The sequence below is a fragment of the Pseudochaenichthys georgianus genome, chromosome 24, assembly GCF_902827115.2.
Source record: "Pseudochaenichthys georgianus chromosome 24, fPseGeo1.2, whole genome shotgun sequence".
Classification (NCBI taxonomy): Eukaryota; Metazoa; Chordata; class Actinopteri; order Perciformes; family Channichthyidae; genus Pseudochaenichthys; species Pseudochaenichthys georgianus.
In genome coordinates, this window is record NC_047526.1 from 24,613,456 (window position 1) to 24,637,924 (window position 24,469).

General features: G+C 40.4%; 1 protein-coding gene across 7 annotated transcripts in view; it reads right to left on the minus strand.

The window, feature by feature from the left end:
- The window catches only part of otofa (otoferlin a), a 73,618-nt gene that overhangs the window by 14,355 nt on the left and 34,794 nt on the right, over positions 1-24,469 (minus strand). For 6 of the 7 annotated variants that reach the window (XM_034076032.1, XM_034076031.1, XM_034076027.1 and 3 more), the window contains exons 6-26: positions 15,954-16,030; positions 14,891-15,017; positions 14,355-14,409; positions 13,562-13,693; positions 11,790-11,852; positions 11,197-11,281; positions 10,908-11,067; positions 10,358-10,544; positions 9,399-9,585; positions 7,442-7,665; positions 5,386-5,494; positions 5,081-5,270; positions 4,739-4,859; positions 4,246-4,346; positions 4,024-4,114; positions 3,086-3,202; positions 2,788-2,940; positions 2,212-2,404; positions 1,682-1,806; positions 1,454-1,588; positions 640-801 (exon numbers count right to left, since the gene is read on the minus strand). In XM_034076032.1, the coding sequence (XP_033931923.1) occupies positions 640-801; positions 1,454-1,588; positions 1,682-1,806; positions 2,212-2,404; positions 2,788-2,940; positions 3,086-3,202; positions 4,024-4,114; positions 4,246-4,346; positions 4,739-4,859; positions 5,081-5,270; positions 5,386-5,494; positions 7,442-7,665; positions 9,399-9,585; positions 10,358-10,544; positions 10,908-11,067; positions 11,197-11,281; positions 11,790-11,852; positions 13,562-13,693; positions 14,355-14,409; positions 14,891-15,017; positions 15,954-16,030 (2,794 nt within the window). The remainder of the gene's footprint in view (positions 1-639; positions 802-1,453; positions 1,589-1,681; positions 1,807-2,211; positions 2,405-2,787; positions 2,941-3,085; positions 3,203-4,023; positions 4,115-4,245; positions 4,347-4,738; positions 4,860-5,080; positions 5,271-5,385; positions 5,495-7,441; positions 7,666-9,398; positions 9,586-10,357; positions 10,545-10,907; positions 11,068-11,196; positions 11,282-11,789; positions 11,853-13,561; positions 13,694-14,354; positions 14,410-14,890; positions 15,018-15,953; positions 16,031-24,469) is intronic. The other variant, XM_034076030.1, reaches the window with a different exon arrangement.

The window sequence follows — 24,469 nt, forward strand, 5'->3', positions numbered from 1 at the left end:
GATTATAATAAACAAGTGAAAGGATAATGTGATAGTTCGGTGAGGCGAGGGAAAAAATATGATTGTGTAAACAAGAAAACGGCAAGAGATAAAGTTTGGGTTGTTAATTCCAGAAATACTCAGGGGAAAGCCTTGCATGGAAAACAAGCGTTTCTGTATCATAAGCAGGCATGATTGTAAATCCTTCTATTGAAAGATAATTCATTATGTTGAACCTCAATTTAATTACTTTTCAATTCACCTTCTTTAAACAACAAAAAAACGTTCTTTTTAAAACTCTAAGAAAATATTAAAATAGTACAAATAGTGATTTTCCTTTCAGGCCTCCATATCCTCTTCAGCAAATGTGTCAATGTCATACGCTGACACCTTGTCTACATTATCTAATATACATTGCTATTTATCTGGGCGTGGACTAATGTGATGGAAGAGTGCAAATCCCAATTAAAACATTTCAAAAATGTCCTTTTTAAATTCTGTGGTTCTCATTAACACACACAGCAAACTGTACAGCAGTGTAAACAAGCTCTCAAATAGGACACCCTGTGGAGTAGTATGTGTGTTTGCCCTCACACACTTGGAATAATTGATCCATTTGTTTGCTTTATATACATGTGTGTGTGTCCTTGCATATGTTACCTGCAGCAGCTCGAAGGCAGCCAGCAGTTCCCCGGCGGTGCAGTTCCCTCTGTAGATCTGGTAGTACTCCAGCTGGGGAGGGAACCTCGGGGGGCCGTAGTACTCCTCACACATCTTGATGGTGGGCTTGGCGAATGTCCGACCTATGAACTCTGCCTTGCCCTTAATACCACACAGTGACAGCGGGAAGTCGTGACAGTGACGGCACAAAGGGAGTTAGACACGGGAGCGGGAGGTGCAGTTACCATGGCAACCACATGGTGTCAGTGTAGCTGATTGTAAACAGCAAAAACGCAGTCTTACATAACACAAACAAACACCCTGACTTAAGATTACAGTGTGAAGGAACCAAGAGGGTTGTTCTAATTAAATATACATCAGCATGACTTTTTTAAATAAATGTTTTGTGTGAGTATGAGGAGCTACAACAACAACAACCATTGATGCTCATGCAGCTGCTGCTGTTTCAACACAGAGAAGGGAACTGGAGAAAGTACATGCAACTTTGTTCCAAAAGAGATTAACCTGTAATGCTACATCAGCTAATAGCTATTAGAGTTTCTAATTTAACACTGAATTTAACACTAATACTTTCACACTCTATTTAGCCAGCACAGCACAAGAGATCAGGTGAAGGGCAGGGTGGAGTGAAACAAGGGCGGACAGACAGTCAGAACATGAAGGAGAAGCAAAGCACTTTTAGAATCATAAGTGTAAAATGAGTGCCATAAAACTGTTCAACAAGCATTCATGAATCTATCATTTGGCCTCTTTATCATGCATCCAGTCATTCACAGGTAGAGTAAGACCCTACCACAGTGTCCTGGTCAAAGAGTTCAACTACTATGATGGGGGGGTCGTCTCTCAGCTCACTGGCCTCCCCGAACAGCTCCACATCGTCAAACACCAGCAGCTGGTCCCATGTAGGGCAAAGAGTCTCGCTCAGGACCTGCAACACACACATGAGCTCAGTTTAACACATATTTGATTCAAACCCTAAACACACACAAATGTATACACTCGCAAATATTCATGGTCCTACCTCGGTAACCTGGCTGTGTGTGGAGAAGAAGACGCGGGCGAATGGATCTGAAAGGCCACTGTTGTCAGCGGCAAACAGACTGCGGGCCTGGTACATGTGTGCTCTCAGCTGGAACACCTGCTTCACTGTTGGACACACACACACACACACACACACACACACACACACACACACACACACACACACACACACACACACACACACACACACACACACACACACACACACACACACACACACACACACACACACACACACACACACACACACACACACACACACACACACACACACACACACACACACATTACATTATCTGACAATCTATGGCCTTTAAAGGAAATCTTGTTAGAAAAGTGAACCACATAGTCAAAGCGATCAATGGAAAGTTCAGATATCTTCTTTGAGTGAGTTTGCTTTTCTGGGTTTTGCCTCACATTGATTTCAGATTTAAAACCCAAGAACTTCCCATTGAAAGAAAAATATGTCCTTACAATAATGAATTCAAACTTCTTTATCCAAGGGCTTACTGTTGTAGACGAGGCTGACAGGGGGGACGGCTTGAAGACCGGGGCCCGTTTTAGCGGCTTTGATCTCCTCAAAACCGTTAGGCAGACCGCTGAGGAAGTCCTTCCTTTGCTTGTTGATGCCGAGCCACAGATACAGCTCCAGCTTCGCCTGAACGGTCCAGCCTGCGGGACCGAAGCCCTTTTTACCTGGCAGCTGCAGACAAAGATTTCAACAACCGCAGACTGAAATATCATAAAGGGTTTCATTCAATAAATGAGACCGTTGAGAAAAACACAAGAAAGTAGGCGTTAAATCCTCGTAGTGGTTTTGCAGACATTTTAAATCAGTGCCCATATAAATAGTAGGAGCTACTTCATTGATTTTCAGCCTTCAATCTGAAAGATTTACAAGCCTATTCATCATAATACTTGTCAATACTTAATCATGTATATTGACAATTCACCACCACTGCACATCATTGCATGAATTCAGATTTAACTAGAGTGGAGAATATTGAGAGGTCTTCGATTGAAGATGGTTGAAAATGTGTTTTAAAGACTGTTTGACTTGAGAGGAGAACACAATTATGATTGTACCTTGAGGAAGACACCTTTGACTTTGCAGCAGTCTTTTCCTGTTTCCTCATCCACTATAGAGTAGAGGATGTCTTTTGAAGGAATCCGGGAGTAGGCAATGCGCTTGTTGTTGCTCATCATCCAGACGAAAACATCTGGGATGCTGTGCTGAGGCTGGACAAGACAAATGCAAATGTTTGATTTGTGGGTGATCAGCACGCTCCTTTTACTAGGTTATTTCCCCAGATATAACGTAGGGTGTTTATATACAGTGTATTAATGACTTCACATGGAATACTTCTTTGGACTCATTCTGTACCTCGTCTGCGAGGAATCGAAGCTTCTGCAGGAAGTTCTGCACCAGCTTGAGTTTGTCTCGGACTGTGTTTTTCTTCACCTGAGTGCGAAGCTGCTTGGCCTGCTGGCCCATGCTGTCCTGCAGGAGGAGAGGGGAGGAGGGATGATGAATCGTACTAATACAAAGGGTCTGCAGCTTGCATACTTTACACATGTCATGCACACATCATAGCTCAAGTCTAATCTAATTACACCAAAACAGTGGACTTTCTTAATAAAATGATTTGTATTTTAATTCCAAGAGGCTCTTTATTAAACAATAACATCTTGGTCATTTCTAATTGCTTCTTTTTTAATCCATGCACATCCATGACCTTTCACCACCTGCTTTTCAAGTGAAACAAACGTGTGTTCTTCTGCAATGTTTCAATCGCTGTTCACATTCCACCAACAGTAGTGTAGCACAGCTGCAGCTGTATGCAATACAAACACAATTATTTATTTTCTTCTTTCTAAGTTTGACACATACTTCTCAGGCAAACACTGTACCTGTTCTTAAACTGGATATATATTATTATATAATAAAGCCTCCTCCTTTTATCAGCCACCACAACAGACCTGCTTACACTGCATTTCTTTCTCTACAGAACAGTTTGCATTCCCTTTGCATTTCCTTTTGAAGTCAACTTAAAATCAAATACAAACAAGGATTTAGAATATGAAAATATTGTGAGAATCTGACAGCATTGCGAATGCATGCAAATGAATGCAAGGGAGTTATTCAAAGGAGTAAACATTTATTCCAAATATGTATTTCCCTGTTTGGACTTTACAGAAACTCAATCATATTGACTCATGCAGGCGCGGGGATTAGAGACTGAGGAGCAGCCAAATTGATAAATCACAGCTATCTATAAAGCTGCTTGCTTTTATTCTGTGTTTGAGGAACATGAATCATACCATCTCTCTCATGCAGGACTTGAGCCGCTCTCGATCCAGTTTGGTTCGGCCTGCCTGGTTCACATCCTTGTTGGCCAGTATCACAAAGCGACTGTAAATGACCAAAAGACATTTAGTTTTACAGCAGTTGTAAAGCTTGCAGTGTCAGGAGAAACTCTCTGTACACTCTGTATCTGTAAAACAAAATCTCCAGGTCACAATCCAGTTTTTTCCCCCGCTTGCCTGCAGCCGACGCCGAGATCCTCCAGCACCCCCCTCAGTCGGCGCTCAGGAAAAGCCTTCTCCGTCTTCAAGATCTCCTGAACATCATTCAAACCCTCTTCCTGTTGGGACACAACAAATACTGGAGCTCAGGACAAAACAAGCAGTTAGTGACCATGTGTTTATTTACAACACATATTTTACAAATGTCAAATACCCTTTATCTTTACACACATACAAAAACATGATACTATTGTCTACAAAAGTATCCTTTCACAAGATAGACACAGTTTATACAACCACTTTTTATATAGACAATAAAACGATTTCACTTGTATTTATATTATTTCTATCCCTTATATGTCGTTTGTTTATTATGAGGTTTATCACAAGGCTGTTAGCAAGACTACAGACTTCTACTCTTGGTATTAATTACATGAAGCCACATCAAAATAAGAGGAAGCATGTCCATTAAGCACATCTTTGCACATTGAGGGTAAAAGTATAAACTGACCAGCTTGTCAGCGATCTTGTCCATCATGTTGGAGTTGTAAAGTCGTCTCCTCTGGTCCTGCCACCAGCTTTTGATGTAGACACACGGCTTCTTGTCAAAGTAGGGAAGATGGAAGTAATTCCTGCGAAGTACAAACAAAATGTGTTAGTCCAGTTTAAAACCCTTAACTTGTGTACCAAGAACAATGTTTATTTAAAAAAAAATGTGTTGGGGAAAAGTGTCTCATTCTTGCAAACAGTCTTCTCTGATAAGAAGGTGAAGCACTTTTAAACAACATCAGCAATATATCAGACATGGCTGTTTGCATTGTTGAGCTTGACCCAGTGACCTCTGACCCCTGACCTGTCGGTGATGACGGGCCTCATTGGAGGAGTGGAGGAGACGGACACCAGGTCTGCATCCTCGTCCGCCTCATCCTCACTGGAGTTCTGTATGAGCTCGTTTTCCTCTTCCTCACTCTCCCCATCTTTCTTCTTCCTCTTCTTCGCCGAGGAAGGTTTGCTTACACCATCTATCTGGTTGCCGTAGTTACCTATTTACGGACAGATCATCGCACTTCTTTATTACAATGTCACATTTCTCTGTCATATTGTAAACGTGTGGAGGGTAGCTCAATATGAACAGGATTAGGAAAAAGGGTACGTTACCTATTGTGATTTCAAAACTTATTGGTTTGTCTCCGATCTTCCTGTCGATCATGGTGGCCTCCAGGAAGGAACCGAAGAGGAAGAACTCGTCCATTTTCCCAGTGGCACTCTGATGAAGAGAGGAGGAGCGCGAACAAAACAAAGAGTGTAACATTTTATTGGCCTGATGGGCATTCATTTTATGGTGGCGTCTGCAAAAGAATAACTGCAGCATCTGCTCTTCTCTGTAATTCACCGCGCACATAAAACAACCTGCCTCCTCTCTGAGTTACTGAGCCACTTCCATTGAACATTACATCGGTACAGTAAGTACACTCATTATCACATTATTTTCTGCCCTACGATTTCATTCATCCATGTGTTTGTTATTAAATATGAATAATAATAATAATAATAATCATTATTCCTTTAAAAGTATCGTTTTGAGCAACACATCATGTCTCCAAGCGGCAATACAGCTAGGCACATAGCGGCCTACATCCTGTACACTATCCTGTTTACTGGACCCATGGTGGATTACATTTGAACACACTGAGTCAAATTGATTCTTGTTTAGTAGTAGGTAATAGACTAAACACAACTAGCACAACAAAAAAGGTTGCTATAGTAGCAAGTATTTGTCCTTGAATGCCCAAATATGCTGTGTCCTTAGTGTACAATGACTTAACAAGACTGCTGTTTTCACTATTTAACTATTATTTTACCTTGTTGGCAGCACATCTGCACTCTCAGGGTTGTGTAAATGTCTTTTTATTTATTTGTGTTAGTGTTATTTATTTACGTTGCACCTTGATCCCAGAGAAACGCTCTCAATCTACAGGTAAGAAATACTTGTTTTCTGTCTCACCTCCAAAGTCAGCTAATTGCTTTGTTTCGTCGTTTTTTACATCCAATAATGAACTCACTATCTATTTCTTTGTGTTATAGATAACAAGTAATGAACACAACCAATCTCAAGTTGAATATTTAGAGGGTAGCTACATTTCAGAAGTGCAACCCCTTGAGCTGTCATTGTTTTAAAGTGGTTCCAATTTACAGCATTTCTTCGATTAAATTATTAATCTGTCTCTCCTGGAAAGCAAAGTGCTCGACAACTGGCACAGACTCATTCTGGCATCAATGACTGAGGCTCCCAGTGGACACATTAACAAAACCAACAGCCAAGGGGTCGAATTGCTGGCAAACATGCCCTGGAGCAAGGCATCTAATGTTTCTGATTTCCCTGAAGAGCAGTGAACTGCACATGTGCCAAATGGACGGTATATTGTAGCATCACACAGTTGGTTGGAGTTCAGGGGAAGTCATACAGCCTTTTATTGATCAGCGCCAAAGATAACAGCTTATTATTTGACTCTCTTGTCGGATAATTAGATTTTCATTGAATGCATGGAATTTCTATAGTATAAGAAATTAATGGTTCATTTACATAAAATAATATCCTCTCACGCAGGGGTGTCCAAACTACGGCCCGGGGGCCAAATGCGGCCCGCGGACCATTTTGAATCGGCTCTCATCAAATTCAAAAAGTATAATGGAGAATGGCCAACAAATGAAACGTGTGCTTGTCTTTTATTGTACTTCTTAAATATAGATGAAAACCTATATTACACAGTAGTAGTCATGTGTTAACGAGCCCACTTTTCAAATAAATTCAGTCAATTAAAGCTGAAAACAAATGTTAGTTGATAAAAAAAAGTCCAATAACTTATTTACATAATGAGCTTTAAATAAACCCTTCCTATTTCCTCTTATAATAAGCAATCTGTGGGTCCTGTTTTAAGGAATGAGCTGCCAACAAAATAAATGAATCCCTATGGAGAGCCGTGATGTAGGCTGTTGTTTTAAAAAAAAAGTATATTCAAGTATTAAGCATCATTGACCTACATTTCAGTGATTTTGCTGCCTTAGAACTTAACTTATGAGGCAAAATTCCTCACCTCTAGTTGGGGGCCCAGCCCTTCGTATATGGCTGTATGTGGCCCTCGGTGAACAAAGTTTGGATGGTTACATCAAAGAGACTATCCAATACCCACTCAGCTGTGTCAGATCTTCTCACCTCTGAGATGTTGGACACGCTCTCCACCTGCACCTCGGTGGAGCTCATGAGCTCAGGAGAAGTGGTGTCTAGGATCTCGACGGCCATGGAGATCAGGAGACGAGCTCTGAAGGACACGCCTTCTCCGAGACCCTCATTCAGGTCCTGGTGCTCGTCCATCAGAGTGTACTGACGCGTCGACCCGTACATGTTGACCCAGGCCGGACCCATGGTGGGCAGGAACCCTGGAGAAGGGAAAGGGAGAAGGAAATGTCTGTATGAGAACCCTTTGACAATTGTATTTAAGGGTTTTTAAGTATCAACATCCAGAGCATCAAACACTAGATCTTCACTCCTCTAGAAACAAAGAATGACTATCAAGCCTCTGATCCTTATTGGGCTTTATTATTAGTTAAAAACCTTTTTTTTTACTTTTTCACCAGAGCCACTTCTTTCATAGCTCATTTTCATGAAGCCAGTGTTTAAAAGCAGATTTTAATTAATCACTTTTGACTTGATTTGAGTACTGTTTAAGCGAAGCTGTTAAGTGTGCTGTGAAAATGAACAGTGTGGATATTTAAGTTTTTTTTTTACATTATAAGTTCATTATGTTTGAGTTTATGCAGGGTTTTACTCTTGGTTGTCTGATCAGTCAAGATAGAAGTAACTGGTCATGCTCACCAATCTTTCCTCCATCTAGAAATGTGACAGCATCGCTGGTGTGTGGGGATTTAATATATGCTAATGTGTGTATTGATTTCAAGTACATTTTAATGTCTTCCACCAAATTCATACAGCCATTAGCAACATATATATCTGCTCTCTGATAACACAGAGAGTTGCAAGCAGCTATTGTCTGAGATCGCATGATGTAGTCTTGTTAGATGTGCCAAGAGCAAGGACTGTCTTCGGTAAGACAGCTTTTATGTGCGCAGCTCCACTTGCTTGGAACAATCTTCAGCAAGAATTGAAACTGAGCAATCTCATTCCTCTGCATGTTTTTAAAGCTAGGCTAAATGAAATGCTTGCTGATACAATGGGCACTTGTAAATGTCTATAACTATGTATCCTGTAAATATAATGTATAATGTCCTTTATTGTTTTATGTTTCATGTGGAACCTATATGCTGCAGGTCTCCCTTGAAAAAGAGATCTATGATCTCAATGGGACCAATCTGGTTAAATAAAGGTTTGAAATGAAATGAAATGAAAACAGGTCAGGTGGGTCACGTGGTTCGGATCATAAAGCACAGCTTTACTACATACGGTAAAATATAACTAGTTAAGATTGACTAATTAATGTACATGAAAGCTAATCAACTCTATCTCCCAGACTTAATATCACTAAGAAAAGACTAGTAGTCTTTTCTCTTCTCCAAGCTAAACACACAATAGCTGTCTTTTGGAAAAACCCAGAAAACCCCTCGATCAATCACTGGTTCAAAAATCTCTCTCATTGTTTAGCCTTAGAAAAATTGACATTTGCCATAAAGGGAAAGCCTGAAGTGTTCCATCAAATATGGGGGGAATTCTTGGAGTTTGTGGAAATAAATGTGCCTCCTAATTGACCTTGTCCTCTATAATGGTTGGATGTGATATGGCTACTTGTCTACCGGCCTTGTAACTTGTAATGTTTAAATTACAATATTTACCACATGTCTACTTACGCATATATATATATATATATATATGTGGAATGAGCTCCCCATTGACATCAGGACAGCAGAAAGCTTACACACCTTCCGGCGCAGACTGAAAACTCATCTCTTTCGACTCCACCTCGAGCAATAGAATTACTAACAAAGAACTGCTAACACAGCACTTATATACTAATAAAGGACTGGCTTATCTATAGCCAGTTGAGTAGCACTTGAAATACTTGGCTCTATGCTGAAAAAACGAAATACCAATACAAATATTTGTCAAAAAAAACTCTAACAAGACGGACTGTGTGTGTTGACCTATGGTGTTGACCTACCTTTGTCCCCTTCATTTGATATCTTACGTAGGTCAACAAAGTGGGTTCCTATGGCGACGTCGTTGACCTTATCCGAGTCTCGTATCTGGACCTTCAAGCGTTTGCAGAGCGGGGGGAACAGCTCGGTGAAGACCACCTGCTCGTTCCAGATGGGCTCATAACTGCTCTTCTGGACCGAAGTCTTCCCCTGGAGACACATGAAGGAGAAACTCTTAGGAACAAGAACTAAATACTAAACTGAGCTATTCTACTTCATAGACTTTCAGAAAGTAGTAAATGTAAATTGCTCGTTTCTTTATGCTCGTCCCAAAACAATGCTCTGCCCTTATGCAAATTGTAAGAATGTCTATATGGGCTTATACTGGTTGCAAAGACAGAACATTAAAATGTAAGGCATGCGGGATGAGTTTCAGTCCTCGCTTTGTGTGAAAATGCTTTTTGGAGCTTACCAAAAGTTAATATAAGACTTCCGCAGCCTCAGTAAGATAAATGAATTAGATATTTGTCAAAGCTGCAGTTCATTTAGTATAAAATATCATCTTTGTGTAACTGAACTTGTTCCATTTATCAGAAATTAAATCCTGTCGAAACAATAATGAGGAAAAGAGACTCTAAAATTGCAAAAAACAATTGAATAAAATAAAATAAAGGTAGTAAAACCTATGGGTACCTAATGTTAATTTAAACAGAAATAATATATAATGGTTTTGTGCAGTGAAATTAAACTATGATATGTTTTCATTATGCCTCTCTCTTATAATGATATGTATATAGAAAGAGGTTCGTACAACTATTTGATTACTTTAAAGCTTTACCGTCCAGGAAATCCATCATACAAATGCATGCATTAACAAAACCACAGGTATTGTAAGGAAGCTATATATTGATCCCTCTGGGAGTGCTAACATCACTAGAAAAGTACTATAGCATAGAGGACTGCAGGGTGTGGTGGTAGTTACTTTCTGCCCAGCAAACTGCACTTGAACGTAGGGGTCCACCAGGTCTCTGTTCTCTCCTATGAAGGCCTTCTTCACGTTAGCCATGATGTTGGTGTTCATCTTGGGAAGCCCCTCAGCGCGGTAGATCTTCACATAAAACCTCGCCCACTGCCTCTCTGCTGGGATGCCCTCAGGGAGCAGGAGGTTCCTGCAGACAAACAGCAGCACAACAACTCATTCAGACAGATGGTGGAGCTATAGATTACCCTTCAGAAAAGTAAAGCTTGTGGAAAAAGCTTTTAGAAGATTATTGAGAATTTTTTGAGAATGACCAGTAATATTAACACAGTTTTGGTAAATGTCAAAGTGATACCATTTTCAATATTGAGTATCTTCTCATAATCTCAGACATACTTTAATAGAAATCTCTATTATTTAAATGTTAAAATGTCTGTTATAGGGGGAACATGTACATCCACTGTAACATTTGTTATAGTATCAGTAAAATGGAAATGTTTAATATTATTTTTAAATGAATTAAATCTGAAACACATCCGTCACAGCTCATTACCCCTCCAAGTCGTCTTCATCAGTCTCGTTGGCTTTGTGCGGGGTCTTGATGTTGTCTCCCTTCCCCACCACAGCGATGTCACACTTCACATATCCTTTGCACCCCGCTGTTATGTCGTCAGGATCAGACATGATGGCCCATTTGTGGTAAAACTGATGTTCTAGGGTAAATATAAATCAAGAACTTCTTTAATTAAATCCAGTTTCACTTTGCAGTGAGGAAAAGACAAAATGCATGTTCATTTTCAAATATAATATGCCTGTATTTTATGATCAGTTATTCATTTTACCAGGCTGAGAGTAAACAGTCCCAACATCCATCTTGAAGTTTCCCACCAAGGTCCCACTCCGAAGAAGATTTTTGGAGTGAATAACCTGCGCAGAAAGAATTGAAGATGAAATATTTAGACGAAGAGTAAACTCTCGATAGATTCACTATTGCATTGGAAACGCCCATAAATAATTCATTAGACTGAGTGTTATAGAGAGACAGATGGCCACAGTCTTTATGTTTAACTACTGTAAGGGCTGTATAATGTCTTCATAGTTTTACATTAAACATTATCTGTTACTCTCTTAGATCATTAATTAATCACTTTAATGCAATAACCCGCAATATCATTTTATATCCTCGAACTTAACTGCGCATACTAAAGGAGGCTCTTGTCTGTTACATAAAGTACTAAGGAGGATTTTCCTGAATAAAAGTCAATGTTTTCTCATTCAAATATGAAATGATGCAGCCAAGCGCTCCCAAAAAGAACCTGAAGTGTAATGTCAAATATGTAATGTTCACTAAACATGCACCGAAGAGGAATGATGGGGTGGTGAGAGTTTGTTTAGCCGTACTACAGTGTGTGCTCTTGGGGTACGGATTACTTACTGAGATCTTGATGATCTTATCAAACATGACGTCAGGTGGGACGTGGAAGTCAAAGACGAAATACTGCAGAGAGCGGAAGAAAAAAAAGCTGTGCCCATTAAAATGCATTCCCATATTCCACTAGATAACACTTTTTCAGATTTGCCCTGGGAATACAATGTGGCAGGTCACTTTTAAATCCAGATATCAGTGCAGAGTTCACTTAAAGAGCTGAGGGCGTGGAGAGAAACATGGTCTTGTCATCTCGCAGGAGATCATACTGTAGCCACATCACAGCGCTACATTTGAAATTCACATTTCGTTCTTAAGCAAAGATGAGTAGCTTAAAGAAATGTCTGATTCAAAGTTGCATCATGTCTTTCCTGTAGGTGTTTTCAGGTATCAGTGTATTGGTGCTGCTATGCTATACATCTCTACTACAGAGAGGGCTTTGCAGGGTACACAGACACAGGAAAACTCAGATGTGTCTCATGAGATTGTGTAGTTCCTCTTTGTTTGTCTTCCTTCATGTGAGTGCGTTGACAATAGAGGAAAGAATCACACAGGGCGCAGCCAGATTCTTCACATCTGCACATCACTGACTTTTCTGCAGGCTACATCTCTAACCATCTGCCTCATATCACACACCGATCCCTGCCTGCGTCGCACACTGTTTCATCCTTTTTGCTGGATGTCGCAGGTCATTCATGACGCTAAATGTGAGTTCTGTTAGTACAGGATAATATATGTATTCTAAAAGAAAGACTAAGCAGAGCAACGAGGACATGGCTGATGAAATGAGGTGACATTGTATTTCTCATGATGATGTAGTGGTTGCAATATGATCGGTAAACCTTGAAAGACCAGGGATGATTGTAGTTTTCCACTGCAGCGCATTTCAGAAGATTATTTTGAAAGCGTGTGAATTTATCTGAAGCTGCAGCACGGGTTCAGAACAAACAGGAGGTTCTGGACACTTGGAGTGAAAGCATGAACCACTATTATCTTGATCACTTTGGTTTCCAGTGTGTTTGTCTGGATCTTCACACAAACAGGAGGAATCAATAGCAGACAGATTTCCTCTCTAAGCTCTGCACGACCCTCGCCACTGCCAACCCTTACTATTGAGTGAGTGTTTGGTTGAAGGAACAACAACAAAAAGGCACTAACTGATGTCTTCATGAGAAACACCTGCTCTTACAATACCACTGTGATAAGATAAATGCACAGTATCAAAGCAATCATGTTGTTTCAGGTCTTATCCAATACAACTTGGTTTTGTAGCTCATATATTCCCATTAACAAATGCTACTGAAAGCATACTGAGGTAGCTAATACACATTTCTCCTATTTTTTGGCATTAGTTATAAGGTATATAACAAACATTGTCATAATATTTTTACAGGACCCAATCATCCACAAGTGTACGTTTTTTACTGTATTAACACTACAATACATTTTAAATACTGTAGCAGGATTTTTACCTGCCTATATTTGTATTTAATGGGAGTATTATTGTTATTTTGAATTTAATTTCAACCTGATTCAACAACACATCTCAGTCAGTGTTGGCCAGAATGTGATTTAAGTTAGATTATGCCAACTTGACTAGAATACCACATATGATGTACAAATTGCATCCGCCTTGGGCATATGATTGTTTATGATGAAGAAACAAAATGAAGAATAGGATGAACAAATTGTAGCTGACATTCAGAGGTAAAGAAGGAAGTCATTATTAGTTTAAAGTTGTGTTTTTGCAGGTGGAACTTGTATACAGTATGAGGTCTCACATCATTGTAGTAGGGGCAGTTAGTGGACTCCTTCATCGACGTGTACTTCTTCTCGTCTCCGACCTCCACACACACCACAGGGTCCATGTTGAGGCCGATGAGCTGCCGGGCCTCGATCACCGTGATGCTGATCTGAAGGGAGACATAAGCACATGAGATATGAATCAGAGTTATCTCCAACAGTGGCAGTAATACAATCATCATACATCATGAAACAATGCAGCACGAACACTGAGGACAATTTAAGGCAAAAACGAACTAATTGACCTTTCCAAAACGAATGATTGTGATTCCAGACAAGGAGTGCTCTTGCCAGATTACACTTTATCGTTGGATGGACAAACTAGATTTCAGTTAAAGGCATCTTCATCCAAGTAATATCCCTCTGGTCTAATTAGTCCTTAGATAATGAACAGAGGGAAACATAAAAAGGAAGTCTGCACCCTAGGATTAAAGCAGGCTTTCATTCTGGTGAATTAATGTACCCACAATGTTCTTTAACAAAATGGGCCTTGAATATAGGCCGTGAGTATGGGAGGACAGTTACACAATTATTCTCTTATTTATTTTCTTTGATGTTGTGGAGATAAATTGCTGTCACATCGTTGTTATTGTTGTGCATATATGGGAGTGGTGTCTAGTATGTGTTTTTCCGAAATGATGGATAGTTTTTCTTCAGAGGGCAGCCTAAAGTTTAGCTTCTTCTGCATTCACATTGAAGATGTACTTTGGCTTCTTCCTCTTTCAAATCATCCTGCCAGTTGTACATCAAAAAAAAGAAACAAACACACACCTGATAATCCACTGGGCGTCCAGAGCTTGGCTCCATCTTGATATCTGGCTTTGACCTTCAGAAACACAACACCATTTGCTTATTACATTCTCCTGTGCTCCAACTCTGAGGTGGCAAATGATTACAGACTCAATTCCAAGTTTGAATCTGAAATTGTGCATGCTGTCGTTTTTCCATTCTCCCAGGCTGAATGTGTTTATTCTAAAACATGTATGCCATTAAAAGGCATAACTTCAAGTTATCCTGCAGCATCAGCAGTTTGAGGTGTACAGTACTGAGTGAAACATTAAGGGTGTGTGTGTGTGTGTGTGTGTGTGTGTGTGTGTGTGTGTGTGTGTGTGTGTGTGTGTGTGTGTGTGTGTGTGTGTGTGTGTGTGTGTGTGTGTGTGTGTGTGTGTGTGTGTGTGTGTGTGTGTGTGTGTGTGTGTGTGTGTGTGTGTGTTGGAGCGTATTCCCCTATCATGAGTGAGCCACATGTATAAGTATATAAAGGGAAGTGGGACGCCGCATTTCACAAAGTAGAAACAAATAGAGACCTCTTATTGGAGACGTTGGTGGTGACGGCGGTGACGGAGGCCAAAGAGATGGTGTCTGGGTCCACTGTCCCAGCAAGACGCATCGCCTTCCTGTCCAGGTCCTCCATTTCCAGGACCGCCGGCTCCTCTGAACGACAAAATCATAATCGAGACCATTAACATTAGCAATGGCGACCATCACCAGAGAGAACAGGTGTGATGTTGGGAGGACCACAGCAGTGACTTCTAATGAGGAGACTGAGGTCATGGCTTCTCTATTTTCTGGGAAAGTTTGGGTGGTTTACATTACGCAATTAAAAACACTCAATGTGGTTGGGTATTCTTTTCTTTTATATTTCATTTTTAACTAGCACCTGTTTCGGATTTGTAAGCATACCTGTCTGTACCGACCAGAGGTTGCGCTAGACTTTTTCACATTTCCATATAAATCCAGTATTACCCGTCGGTCTTTACAAAAGGGGGGGGGGGGGGGGGGGGGGAGAGCACGCTTGTGAACTGTCAACCATCAAAATATGACTCAGACTTCGGACTGCTTTCAGATTTTTCCGTCATTGTTAAAAAAATCTGTCATAGACTGAAAATATTTGGTTAATGCGACCTCTGGTACGGACGACCCAGGGGACGGTCAGAGAATTTAAATGACTATCTGTATTTATTTATAATTTGCCAAGAAAGGGGTAATGTAGGTATGTGCATGTGAGCAATAATGTGTAGATTTGAGTGGACTGTAAACTGAGGCGGGTGTGATTTTTATGTAGATCTTCATGCATGTTATATATTTGTGGAACAAATAAAAAAAAACACTCAATGTAATGTATTAATAGGCTTATTCCAGTACTTTTGTTTCAATTATCAATGTATATTTCACGAGTTTATCTTTGAGTCTGGGTAACACTGTCACTGTAAATAGAGTTTTGTAAACTGTACCCTGTAATTTATGTTGTATGGCGTCCTTATTGTTGTTCTGTTGTTTTTATGTTACATGTGTAAGCAATGTGCCGTCAAATATTATCTTAAGCTTGGGTTAAATGGGCCTCATCTTGTGTCTTGAGGGTTGTTATACCTGCTAGTTTCTTGTGATCATCCTTAGAGCTCTTGATCTTGCCGAGCTTCATGGCTGAGAAGACTCCCTTCCCTGCTCTGAGGGAGGAGACAGAGACAGAAGATGGGAGAAAAAAGAGAGAGGGGTCATACTGTATATCATGATGAAGTGAACCTTTTGATTCTTTTTAATGAGATGATTTTTCCATCAGTACACTCAAAACCAAAAAGAAAAAATTTATAAACTTTAGTGATAAAACTTTGTACTGAACTTGCCTCAGACTGAAAACCCCATGAACCTCTCGTGGACTCAATCAAAATGCAACCCAACACCACAACGTTTGTCATGGATGTCTTTTTAACTCGGCTAGACATTTAATTCATGTGGATTTAATCCCCCTTCGCCAACTCTCCAGACCCTCAATCTCAAAACAAAGAGTATCCTGTGTCTCCACATTGATAATATCTGGATCATATGTCACCACATCAACAAAGAGCTGGTGATGTCATCAGCGGGACGACAAATGAGGGGACTTAATAATTAAAAATAAGTGTGACTGTCCAATTTGCTGCGGATATGGATACATGTCAGGGAATTAATGAATAGGAAGGCTTTCCTTTTGTTTCTTCAAGCACAGCCGAGTCTATCAGAGTTGAATTTCTGCTCTGATCTTTCCCTCGTTATTCTCGAGGCAACCTTTAACCTCTTTTCATTGGATAAAGGCAATTGACAGGTTCATGGATAAGATCCAAGAGAGATTTAAAAGTAAAAGCCTGGAGGCATGGGAATACGAATAAAAAGAAAGACTCGTAAAAATGAAGATAAAAAGCTTTTCCAGTCAAATCAAATCCGACCACGCCTGAAAATGTGCACTTGGATTCTCATCCTACAATATAATATAATATAAAGTGCAGTTTGACCAGCTGACAGTTAATTAAATAACAGTAAATGAAAAGCTAAATTGTTACTGAAACCCTGAATCAATTAGATAATCAATAAGCCAATCTGCGGAAAATGTAAGCAATGTGTAATTCACATTTAATTGACCACTAAACGAATGAACTAACTGGCAAATCAATGTATTGATAATTAAGTTATTAGCGTGTCGTCCCATCCAACAATAATCTACCAAAACTAAGACAAACACACAATGTGTGAACAATATGTTTTATACATACCGCATGAAGGACTACTGATCTTCACAGAGGTTGATCACAATACAAATCCCTGAAAAGAAATCCTCCTGCAGTTTCCTTATATTTGGAACTATATTTCCATACTGTTCACCCGTCAGGTGCACATCCTCCAGACCAGCCATGCAAGATAACAGATGCCCAGGAGGGAGGAGGGGAGGGAGAGAGGAAGAGGTGGAGGTACATGGCTGAAAATACAGAGAGAGGAGGAGGAAGAGGGGAAGGATGGGGGGGGCTCTGTGAAACACTACTGTGCTACTGTACTTTAACACACAGTAGATTAAACACTGAAGGTGTTTGGTCAACTATGCAGATGATAGCGGCAGCAACTGACTCTTTGGTCAAATCAGTGAGAGGAGTCGCGGGTCAAATTGCCACCAGAGGAAAACAAACGTTTAATAACAAGAGTAAACGTTAATATCTTAAACCTTTTCTGATTGTAAAGTCTTGCGTACACACTTAGTACATCAAACTTTCCTTTCTAAAATATTGTTGCCACAATAACAATGTCATGTCACTTTTGCCTTTGCTTCACAGAGAGGTCACAGTTACACATCAAGAGAACATAAACATAGGTTGTTATAAGAGGTCATCATAGCAGGTAAAGACAGCGATCTGCTGACACGCTGTTGGCAGTAAGAGAGCATCCTCTGCACAAGAACAGTAATGGTCGACCAAAACAGAGGAGAAATATACATATTGAGGCCCGCCCAGATTTATCAAATATGTCAGTGATTGGCAAAATCCTGTTCACAAGTGGGGCTTCCAATTAGAGTTAATGAAAATATGCAAATGTTCACTTTACTTTGGTGGTTTGCAGAGGAAACTCTAAAAGAAAATATAGAGGAAAGTTGAAGAGGCTGTTAAAGCCATTATTTTCCTTTCCTTATTTTTCCTTTGATCTGAAATAATTAACACCATAAATGCATCAGCGACTGCAAATTATAACTGACCATCAAGCAAACACAAACGCTTTGAATGAGACATGAAGCTATGTGTTGCAGATATAGAGAGAATAAGATAACGGTTGCAAAGCCAGCGTTTACATATTTGAAATAAAACAGATCTCAGGCTACAACATGTTGCACGTGCTGAACATTAACTGAACTGCATGTCTGGGGGTGATTGTGCGATAATCAATAATATATGAGAACATGAATAAGTTGCTCAATAATTCCCGGGGTTATTCGCCCATACCTTGCAGCTTGATTTCCATCTCTGCCATACACAGGGTCTCAAACTGTGCATTAAACATGTTCCCTGCCGTTATGAGCATATCAAAGATGTGCATGTCAAGCAGTGTCAGGAGCAGAGGGGTGTGTGCAGTTCAACCTAAACGATGTGGCTTTGAACTTGCTGCCAGCAGAGGGTCAAAGTAAGACATAAGTGTTGTTTTTCTCCAAATTGTAATCGCTTTCATTGCTTTCAGTAAAAACGTCAATGGACAACTCGTGTCTTAAACTGTTTTAGTTTAAGCTTGCAGTATATCTGTGCTCCTGCCCACACTGTCAGGGCAGAGGAGTTTCTTTGAATGATATCGTTATATATCAATATTGTCAAAATGTGGAATCCCTTTGAAAATGTGGTGGATGATAAAAAAAAATGAACCACCAGTGATCAATAATTCATTGACATATACTGTCCGTTCTGCTCGGGGGGCTCTGCTGAAAGGAGCTGTGAGGATCAACTGAGACTCTGGGACACAGCGGAGCACAAACTGAGGCAGTACCAGTGAGTAACAACCTCTCTCTCACACACACACACACACACACACACACACACACACACACACACACACACACACACACACACACACACACACACACACACACACACACACACACACACACACACACACACACACACACACACACACACACACACACACACACACACACACACACACAGTGGGTGCACACATATCAGAGCTTCTAGCATCCTCTAGACTGCAACCAGACAACGATTTGTCCTAGCCGATAACACAGCAGGGGGTTGAAAACTCTCACAAAACCAGAACTCTCTTTCCTGAAAGATTATCGAATGCTCTGCAGTGCTCTTGCTCTAAAAACTTTCTCACTCATTCTAGAAATACCTAGAATTACTTTACTTGGTGCACTTGATGCCTTGTGCTGCAGTAATGTTTTCCAACTACTTCTAATGTCAACAACGGATCAAATGGAACATCAATATAATGAACCCTTTTCTCAAGTGCTGTTGTGTATCTGCTCAGAACGTTAATTGATGCAGCTCTTTTGTATGCCTGTGATCTTGCAAACGTTTGCTCATAACTTTAATTTGATTTGATTTGATATACTTTATTAATCCCCGTGGGGAAATTGTTTCTCTGCATTTGACCCATCCTGTGTTAGGAGCAGTGTGCTGCCATTTTGAACAGCGCCCGGGGAGCAGTGTAGGGAACGGTGCCTTGCTCAGGGATACCTCGGTAGCACTTGGTCTTGCCGGGACTTGAACTGGTGACCTTCCAGTTGCCAAGCCAACTCCCTATCTAACCTCATTAGTGTCACAGAGTAAGAAGCTAATGCAAGTTTAATGCCCTTCCACCTTGAACAAAAGCGTGCTTAGAGCCTTGATGACCTACATAGCACCAACAAACCATAAAAAAGAGATAAGGGTTGTTTTTTTACGTGTGCATTCATCTGATAAAACATATACCTCCACCATATTTTACAGCGTGTTTGCGTGGGGGATACACCATCATGCAAACTAAGGAAGAAAAGCAGCATGGTAGAGGAACATGAAGTAGGACTAGAAGAATGCACATTACAAAACCACTTTTTCTAAGAATAGCCATCACTGTTAAAATGTTAATATTCACTCCAAATAGCGCTCTTGCATTTTTTACTCTGTTATTGCATCAACTGGGCTGGAAATACAATATGATTCAGACTACTTTAAAAAGGCTTTCAGAACAAAATGTTCCCTTTTTCTCGACGTCCCGGATGTCTTAGGGACTCCAAAGAAATGTCCTTTTAAGAATTCTTAAAAGTAATGATCTCTAATGAGAAGAGATCCTTCCTCCTGTCTGGGACAAACACACAGGTCCTGAAGAAAGTAGGATTACCCCAGGAGGCATGTCTTGATTTCGTCATTGTCTGCTCCCACATCAGGGCTTGGAACAGAACAATCACAAGAGGAGCTACATACCGTCACAAAAGCTTGGAAAAAGAAGTTCCACTGCAAAGTACAGCAAACAAAAGAGCAGCGCTGAAAAAAACACAGAGCAGCCCCGAGGCAATACAGCTACACGAGAAGAAAGAAGGGATGTCAAAAATTCAAGAGATATCTGCTTCAATCCGGCATCCGTCTCTGCAGCATGAGAGAAAGCAAGAGAACAGATAACAGCAATCCAGATAATATAAAAAACCCAGCCTATGGAAAATGAAAAATCCCATTATAAGTTGAGTGTATAGATAAAAATGTGAAACTCAATAAGTCTTCAAACTGAAACTCTGTAAATATGATCTGCTTTTGCAGTGTGTCAGCAATGTTTCGACTCACTGATCTGAAGGGTTTTCATATGCTGACAAGAGCTTACAGCTTTCGGCAAGCTGACGGCTGGCCACAGTGTCCAATTAATTAAGATGTCTAAAAAGCACCATATGTGAAAAATAACGCACACAATCCACATGTAAAATGAATATACCGATACTGTTAAACAATAGCGTGTTTGTGTTTAGCTGACGTGTCTGTTGTTATGGATATTTCCACTGGGAGATAAGAGGCCTGCAACACCTGCATTATTCTGCATGTGATGATACATTATCAACATGTGAAGCCGGAGCGAGCAGTCTTTGAAGACACAGTAAATTACACTTATGGACAAATGAATCACAAGCAGAACATTTGAATAAATAATTGAACACTTGTTTCAGTAAATCCTTTCAGCAGGAGCTCCACCCGGGCAGAATTGTCTCCTTTGAGTGCCAATCTGATGTTATGCAAATTATTCGTGCATATTAAAATAATTTGAACAAACACAATGACTCTTTAAAGCAATTCCAGTTTCAGTGAGGCAATGCCAAATTCTTTATAAATATTGTCTGCAAGAGAAAGAAGATCCCGTGCTGTTAGCCTGTTGCACCCGTGTCAAAGTAGCATCTAACCCTAATATGCAAACTCCTTTCATCTCTTTGTTCATTCTATTTTCCAGCGTTTGATGTCCACAGATCAAATGACAATCAGAGCCTTGGATCCATTCTCTTGTTGTCTGGCACATGTGCTCCCATGCATGCACTGTTCAGCAGATCTGCTTCACTGGCAGTGAAACCCCCCAGAGGTTCATTTATTTATTAGGAATAACAAAACCCCTGCATTGTGGTATCGCAGATAACACAATGCGCTTCATGGGCACCGCCATAAATCATTCTGCAGGACCAGAGATGATGAAGAAGCTGCAGAGGGACGTTCGACTTTGGGCTCAATTTCACTCAATTAAGGGCAGAGGGAGGAACGAATACGCTCTCATGCAGTCATAATGAACAGATATAATAAAGTGAATTCCCCCCAACAGTAATAAGCTCAAACTGTCCCGTAAGCAGCATACAGTGCATGACCTTTATGCTGCAGGCAGGTGATATCATCGACATAGACAGCAGGAGGCTGAACACCGAGTACCATGTGTGTTTGTTCTTCCACTGCATTTGTGAGTGGGAGGAGTTATGTTTACGTGTCTCTCAAGTGATTTAAATACACAATTTAACTCTTAAACTCTTAAAGTTTTAAGTTCAAAGTCTCAGATTGACTTATGGCCGCAGATGGAAACTACTTTTGAAGTCTGGAGATGAATAACAGCTAGAAGTGACAAGAAGATGTTAAAGAAAAAGTGACATTGCTGAGAATGATGAGATCTGCATGAAAGCGTCGGTAAAACAATCAAAGAAAACCACGAATCAAAAGGACTCACGGAGATTAAAGACATACTGTTCATGTGCCACAAACCTGAAACCCATTGGACAGCTGGACAAGAGAGCTATCAAGGTGTGTGACAGAAAGCCACATTCATACCACCACTGTACCATCCTTGAAAAACACAATTTCTTGAGTTTTGAACATGTTAAATCTTTTAAAAGTATGTGTTTTTTTTATAAATGTTTACATGGACTGCCCCCCCTTAGGGGAATTCACCCACAAAGAACACACTGGACGCTGCACTAGATCAGAAACCAGAGGAGACTGTGAGGTCCACCGTAGACGGACCACTTTCGGTTAAAATGTACTTTCAATTAAAGGCAGATCATTGTGGAATAGCCTCCCAACTGAGATACGGGATTGTCCCACTTTGAACAGTTTTAAAGGTCAACTTAAAGAATGGTTGAGAAACAAACAGACGTGTAATCACCGCTAAATGCACTTTAATACAGGGGTATCTCCTCTTGCACTTTATATGTCGTAGCTGCCACGTGGTAAATGCTTGTATATGCTGCTCATGCTCTTCCTGCATATCATGTATTTATTTTTGCTATGTTTATAAATGTCATGTTCTAAAATGTTGGATGTGAGGGACTATGGATGGCAATTAGCTAAAAGCTCAAATCCGGCATATTTACATTTAAAAATGTTCATCAATGTGCATTGTCCCTCGATTAAATGAAATGAAAAATGACATTCTATGTATTACTCCCCCTCCTCCTATTTCACATGCCAGAAGAACAACAGAGTCATCCCCGGTAATCATCTCCTGCACATTAACACCGTATTTCCAGAATAAGAAACGTTTACTGGCTGCAGTGACTCTGTCAGAACTCAGGACACAATGAAACATCATAACAACTTTTAATTCTGAAAACCTCTAAAGCAGAAATCCACTGAGCAGCTGGTGAATCAGGCTATAATGGGATTCGGATGAGAAGTGACAAGGCTATTAAAACCGTTCCACAGGCCCATCAGTCCGGCCAACACCGGTGTGAGGTACATGAGAGGTGGATTTGTTGGGATTGCTGGGAGTTAGTTGGCAATTTCTCAACAACTCTCAAATGCCCTGGAGCAGCCCTTGCCAAGTCTGACTGACAGCTCTGTGGAGCAACTAGATAACAAGTGCCCTTGTCAAGCAGCAAGGACAAAGAGCTGCTTCACCTACAGAACGATAAGGAAATGTGATGAAAGTTGATGTGAAACCTCATGAGCTTGGTGATTGCTTTCATCCCACTTCCATTGAACTCTTTTACAGTATTTCTCCACAGCAGTACTTTTTGATACAGAAACTAAGCACTGGGTATGTTGTGTAATACCCGTGGGATGCTCTAAAAGTTAAGATTATTCAAATGTTCTTATTTTCTTCACGCTGCTTCGAGTCTCACATCGGCAGAACATGAACAGTTTTTTGATTCTATGCTGTAAGACAGTGCAACTTCGCCGTTCAATGTCAACAAACAAAAACTAAAAACATGCGCCCGCCAGCATTCAGCCTCGCACATACAGAATTCTTCACAGGCCGATTCGACTTTACTGTATAATGATGGATTTAGGGGTCTGGCAGTGCAGATAGTCTCACCGGAAATCAATACCACCCACAGATAATTGCACATATATTCAGCAAAAACACGACAAGCAAACGCAGAGGGAGACTTAGTCATACTGCAGTGCTGTGGGGCTGGGGGTCTTACAGTTTTTCACCAAGCCTTGTACAGGCTTCGATTACTTGACTAGTATAACTAACTGAAAATGCAATGTTATAAAATGCTTAAACAAACCATGCAACTTCAGCTACTATGTTTTTTTCTTTCTGCAATTTGAAAGTTTGCATAGTTGTACATGATACATTTTGCATCCACCCAGGGCCAACAGAATCCAATAATGGTTTTTAACCCCTTAAGTGATGGTGGTAAAAAAAACTCCTTTCATTCCTACAATGTTTATTATAACATACCATTTCTGTACACTTAGAAGAGTACTCAACCAGCAGGGACATATGTTGCCTAAAGCACTGTCGGACAAACAGTGTACAGTTCTCTTTTATAAAACCTGCCACCCACATTACCCACAATGCAACTCAACCACTGACCCTTCAGTTAAGTGGATGCGTTGTGCTAGAAGAAAAGATACATTTTCATTTTCAAACTTGCAGTTTTCAGCCCCAACTGAACAGCTGACTCAAGTCTCTCAACTCACTTAAAGCAAAGGATCAGACTTCACGCAGCGTCCTTTAGAGCCAAAAAAACACTTTATACACCTTTTTGTAATCTAACAATCACAAAGGTAGGAGTTGATCGCAGTCCCTGCAGTCAAACAGATTGATGTATCCTTGGGCAAGATACTTAAACTCAAATTGCTCTGCTTCTGTAAGAATAGTTGAATGCTGACTTGTATATGTAAAGCGCTACGAGC